This window comes from Platalea leucorodia, assembly GCF_965183815.1.
Source record: "Platalea leucorodia genome assembly, chromosome: 7".
NCBI classification, from domain to species: Eukaryota; Metazoa; Chordata; class Aves; order Pelecaniformes; family Threskiornithidae; genus Platalea; species Platalea leucorodia.
In genome coordinates this window covers 69,316,253-69,322,252 of record NC_138829.1, presented here as the reverse complement: position 1 = coordinate 69,322,252, position 6,000 = coordinate 69,316,253, and the positions used below count along the sequence as shown (strand labels likewise).

The 6,000-nt window shown below is 40.8% G+C and overlaps 1 protein-coding gene across 1 annotated transcript in view; it reads left to right on the top strand.

The window, feature by feature from the left end:
• Positions 1 to 3,278: 3,278 nt before the first annotated feature.
• Positions 3,279 to 6,000, top strand: part of NAV2 (neuron navigator 2) — a gene marked incomplete at its 5' end in the record, with an annotated part of 427,505 nt that continues 424,783 nt past the window's right edge. Inside the window, one exon of the mRNA XM_082317338.1 lies at positions 3,279 to 3,353. Within this exon, the coding sequence (XP_082173464.1) occupies positions 3,279 to 3,353 (75 nt within the window). The remainder of the gene's footprint in view (positions 3,354 to 6,000) is intronic.

The following is a 6,000-nucleotide window of genomic DNA, read 5'->3' as shown; positions in this document are numbered from 1 at the left end:
CGGTGTTTCGGGGTTTTACTGCCCGCGGGGGCGGCGGGCGCGCCCCTGCCGGCGGCCCGGGTGCGGGGTCCCCGCGGGGTTTTGTCTTCCACCTCGGGCCGTGCCGGAGACCGGGAAACTTCGCGCCGGGCTGGGAGCCGCCGGGGGAAGGCGGCGTGGGGAGGCGGACCCGCCCGCAGATCTCGGTTTGCTTGCTTGTGCCGAAACGGAGTCGGCTGCGGGAAGGCAAAATTTCCGATGCTGTGAGGTTTTTTTAGGAGAGAAAAAAAAAAAAAAAAAAAGTTGTGTTTATCTGGTTTGCTTTCAGTGAAAGCACAGCGAGCAGGAGGCGTTGTTGGGGACCGGGCTGTTCAGCGGGGTCTCTCTGAGGCGTTTTGTGCAGGTGCGGGTCCTGCTGGGGCTGTGCGTGAGGACGGAGCCTGGTGGGACCCGGCCACTTACAGCCCTTAAGGCTTGAATCTAAGAATATGAATTCATCCGAGGGTCATGGGGATCGATCGTATGCTTAACCACGGTCAGGTTTAGGCGCTGAGCCCTTAAAGCTGGTTTTCTCCTGGAGGTTTTCATATGTAGCCCGACGGGGTGCAGAGCCTGACTGGGGCCTCCGGATGGTGCAGTGGTAGGAAAATGAGGTAACAGAGGTTTCTGGTCGCTTGGCACTGTGTTGGTTTTAGTGTCTCTGATGGCTATGTGGTGACTTCCCCAGCAAACCTTACTTTTTGTCTTCTTATAACTTCTATTTTGTTTTTAATGCCAGTTTACCATTAACAAATCCATCTCTGCAATTAGGAAGGCGCAGAGATAAAAAGTGAAACTTCTTTTTGTTGGAGGGAATAAGAATAAATTCAGTCTAGATACTTGCAATGTTTTGTGGCTGATTTGAATTAAATGGTTCTTGAAGCTTCAGGATATATATATATTTTCTTTTCCTTGTTAATACCATTCTTTTAATATGAAGCTTAGTGTAGCTAACTCATGCAGTGACACTAAATATCCAGTAATGCATGCTTTAAGGTTACAGGCATACACGAAGTACTATATACAAATAGAAATTTGCGTGTTTCCCCAGGGAGTCTGGCTCCACGATGGTTAAAGCTGTAACACTGAATGCACAGGAACTTCCAGAGAGATTGCACTTTTTTTTAAAATTTTTTTTTTTTTTCTTGGTTCAGGGGACCTTTTGTGCAGAGAGACGTTGTCCTTAGTTGCACTGGTTATGTCATGCTATTCCAGCATGGCATTACACGATGTGACTGATGCAGTCTCATGTGTCACATCACAGTGAAATCACTGGAGGGAAAAAGTTTTCATCGGTGGGACTTGAGGATATTTATACAAGTTGGGGTTTGTTTTTTTTTTTTGCGTGATACTTGTTGCTAAGGTCAAAGCCCTTTACTACCTTCAAGCTACCTGTGTGATTTCCATGGACATCAGCAGGTGTGAAACCAAAGATCAGGACGAGATTGTGGTTCAAAATAAAATTTGAAACCTTTTTTCTCTATCCAATGGGTTAGATGTGTTTTTTAGACTATTTTCAAATGGCAAAGCATAGCAGCATCACAGCAATCAGTCATATTCTTTCCTTTCCTCGGCAGAAGAACTGGATTAATGACCTACTGCTTCATGGTGAGGAGCAGTAAAAGAGCATTTGAAGTGATAGGCAAAAGCAGCATTTCTGCCTGTTCTTTTGTGATTTTTGCCTTGGCATAACCAGGGTCCTTGGCATGTGGAACAGACCTGTCCATGCATTTGACCAGAGATCTGCCTTGTATCTAACTTGGATATTTGGTTCAGGTGATGCTGAAGCTTTGTAGAAAGATGCAAGTGGGGTACAGATACTCAGTTTCTACTATGTTTATGGAAAATCTATTTTTCATGCTACCCATCCTTCAGTGATGGGAGAATGTCTGATTATTAGGATGATTTTCTTTTTTATTATTTTCTTTGTTTACATAGGACACAGGTTTGGATTTTTTTGGTGCTTGTCTCATGACTAGAGCTTCTATCAACAACATGCAGCTAAATATGTGGTCTTACACTGTGCTCAGCTAAGGTTGCTAAAATTCATGTAATATTTAGCCTTTTTAGATGTGGAATCCAGCTTAATAAACGTCCTTTTTCTGGTGCCTGCATATTGAAGGCTGCTGATATTGATCCCACCTTACGAATTAACTCGGGAAACAAATTGTCTCTGTTGTAGTAAACTTGTGCTTCTTGGTACAAAAAGAACCGTATTATAAGGTGGTTGAGTTGCTAACTTGTGATTTCAGGTGCCGCTTTCTTTTCCAAGTAATAATATAACCTGTTCATTCATGTATTCTTGTGCCCAGGATTTTGGGAGGTGGCACACAACAGCCTTATAAACTCTGGAGATAGATGCCTGGGTAAGAGACCCCAGAAGAATAATGAATTTGGCTTTAGGTCCAAAACTTGAATCCTGGAAGACTGAGTTTTGAGTTGATCCTTGCAGGCTTCAGTTGGCATCGAGTAGGCTCGACTCTGACGTACAGTGCTGTCATTCTGGGGTGTTTTTATGCAAGAAGCCCCAAAGGCAAGGTAACGCACTAAATGGGCATCAAAGCATTTCGAGAGGCTTCGATGAAGAGCGTAGTGTGTACAAAATACGTAATTATTGTATCGGTTCTGACTTGTGGCTTCTGGGGGTGGGCAAAGAATATCAGTAGCTATGTTTTCTTTCAAGCTGGTAAAAATGCTTTTTTTCCCCCCCCCCTTTTAGGTATTTGTTTGAATACATAGAAGAAGACGACAAGCGTGCATGGATGGTTTTACGTAATTAACACCTGCTAGATTTGCAAAAGGCAATTATCGCTGTGAAGTGTTTACATTGATTTATGGGAGGAAGGTGGCCCAAGAGAGGGATGCTGATAATATCAACACAGTGGATTAAATGCACATTTACACCTTTATTGACATATAAATTATCCGTGCCAGGAATGCACTGAAAAGGCTGCTGATGGAGCAATAATGTGGCACAAACTACTGGGTTTGGATTCAGCTCTGTCATCCTTCTGTACGGCACGTCAATGGAAACCTACACCTGAGCTGAAGTAGGATCTAGAGGCTTACAGAATGGCTGCTTGTTAAGATAATGAGCGGTGATGGCAAACGAGAATTTAGAAGGATGATAAAAAACATGGACGAGGTTTGAAGGAATTCTCTTGCCTTTTTTTTATTATTTTTTAGATTTTTGTTGTTGTTCATACTATGGATTTTTAGGGAAAGCTTAAAGAGGCCGGAAGAGTCTTTGTAGCTGGGAAATGGAACCTGGCTCTGAATCCAGCCAACATCAGAAAAGAAAGCCTGTGACACATGGACTGGAAGATCAAAAAAGGGTAAGTGACAAAAGGTGGAAGCACTTTCTGCTTAAATTGCTGGATGAGATACAAGTGCCAGAAGAGCTCCTTATAACTCTTTTATCAATTGCGGTTGCTGCTTGCTACGCTTAGCCAGCTGTAGATATTGTCTCCTGATTATATCTTAAAAAAAAAAAAAAGTTTGTCTTTCTCTTCAGGCTTGTTGCAATGTATGGAGCAAAGAGCTGAGGGAAGGGAAAACTGTAATATGAGTGAAAGAAGGGAAAGAATCTCCAGAATTTTGGATAGTTGTGGATGAAGAGACTTACAGTGTAAATGAAGTATACTGACTCTTCCTGAGTCCGGTCAGATTATTGATTTGTTGTAACTTTAACTTTTTTATTGATATCATTAGAGAGGTTAAAAAATCGCTTGTTTGGGATTTGGTGATTAAATTGGCTGAAAGTGTTGTACGCTTGTCAGTATCCTCATTGTCCTGATGGCAGCGTTCGCATTTCACTATAGTTTCCAGATGTGACTTTGACTTGAAACAAAACAAAATGCCCAGTGGAACGTGCTTAATGTCAGCTGGCGGACCTTATTTGGTACAAGTGCTTTGCGGAAGCTCTGTCTGTCAAGGTAGTATTGTATTATTTAATACTAATGGATTGGCGCATTAAGTGGACCTAAATGAAGTTGCCGCCTCAGACAAACTGTAGCTTGTGAACAATTGGGACTTTAAAGTTGTTTACTTGGCACCAGTCAAGCAAACTGTAAAACTTGACATGTTTCTACTGTATAAATCATTTATATCGTTTTCCACGCAGATTTGATGAGTGACAGAAAACACTGCGTGTTCGGCTTTGTGTGGAGAGCTCCTTTTTCCTGTAGCTTTTACATACGATTTTTATTTCAGTTGAAAAGCAAGTTGGAAAAAAAAATTGACCATCAGCTATTATTTTGCTGTTCAACAGCGCTGTCTAATTTCAGGGAGAGGGAGGTTTGTGTTGCAATTTTACCAAGTCCACTGAAGAATAAAAGTGGTTTCCCTGTCACACCATTAGAAATCTAAGCAGCCTGGAAAACTTTCAGAAATTGGATAAAATGCAGCTGTTTCCTTAGAGAGAAATGACATTTAGGGACCACTTATTTGGGGAACCAAATAGAAGTCCAAAATGTATTTTAATTGCACCAAGCATGATCTGTTAACTGATAAGCTGCCAAGGTCTTCCTTCTGCTTTTTTCAAGGAAGCATTTTGGGACTGAAGTAAATCAATAAGGGTTGAAACAAAATCCTTCTATTGACTTAATTTCTGGAGGCTGCTAGTATACTTTTTTTCTCCTTAAGTATACAACATTATACTGCCTATAGGGTATGATGGGAAAAACGTTTGGGACCTGTGACACGAAAGTACGCTATAATTGTTCTGATGCACCAAAATTAATATGCAGTTATGTGTGTCTCTCCTTGCTGATAGGTATAGAACCCTACATCTCCCATCTGCTCCTGGCTCTGGGTATTTGGTGCACATGTAGTATGGGGCCTCTGAACGTATAATATAACCCCAAGTGAGGCTCAGTGGCAGCTGGGATAACATCAATTGGTCATGCTTTGCTGACATTCATTTTAACTTGAACGCTGGCCGTCATGGAGATTATTAAATTTATAATGATATATGTAAGATCCATTTTAATGACTCTGCATGCTTGGGTGATCTCTCTCACTTCTGTTTGCAAAACAAGTCTTAATAGAGTATTACATTTCATTTCCTATTGAATTTTCCAGGGAAAGGTTCCTGACGAGAGCTTTGCTTAGACTTATGTTTACTAGGCAAAATCAGTTTGGAATAAAAATGTTGATGCAACTCAGTTATTGTGGAATTCAACAGTAATATAAACTTCGGTGTTCTTAAGCTTAAAATTCTGAGATTTCTCTTTGGGAAAAGTGGGTATGTGATCAAGGGCCATTAAAATTAATCATCAGTAGACACTTTTGTTATTGGAAATGAGGCTTGTGCTGGAAGAAATAAAACCAAGCTCATTTTAAATTGGGCAAGTGCATTCTTCTTTTTATAACAATATATTTTATGGACATAAAATCAACCATTGTTTAGTGTTTTGAAGCAATAAGAAATCAGTGTGTGTATGTACACCAATCAATGATACATCTGGCATGTCTTGCCCAAGTAAAATAATAGAAAGCTAGGTTTGCATTTGTGGTGTAGAAATAAAGCTTAATTTGCCTTTTATTCCCCCCCCCCCCCACCTTGGTAAGTGTATTTCTAGGTCTCTACTTAGGAGCTATATTGATTAAAGCAAGACAAGATTTAGTATTTGTGCTGATTTTTTTAGTGGTATGAGGTTTTGCTTTTTCTGTTTTGGCTGATCTTCAAGAACGAGAAACTGGGCTGCGTCTGACATTGCTGAAATCAGTAGAAACAGGTTCTTTTCACTCATCGCTGTGTTAGCTTTCCAGGCTGAATTTAAGAGGACTCTAGTATAAATGTTTGGGATAGCATCGCATCTATCTACATAACTTATGTTGGCTCTAGTGGGAATTACATAGCCAAATTCCATGCAACTTGTAATATCTGAGTGAAAAATTTGATCGGGTTTAACAACCATGTAAGTGGACCAACTGAAGATGGTAGGACTCCTGACATGAATACTAATGTGAATAAAGTGA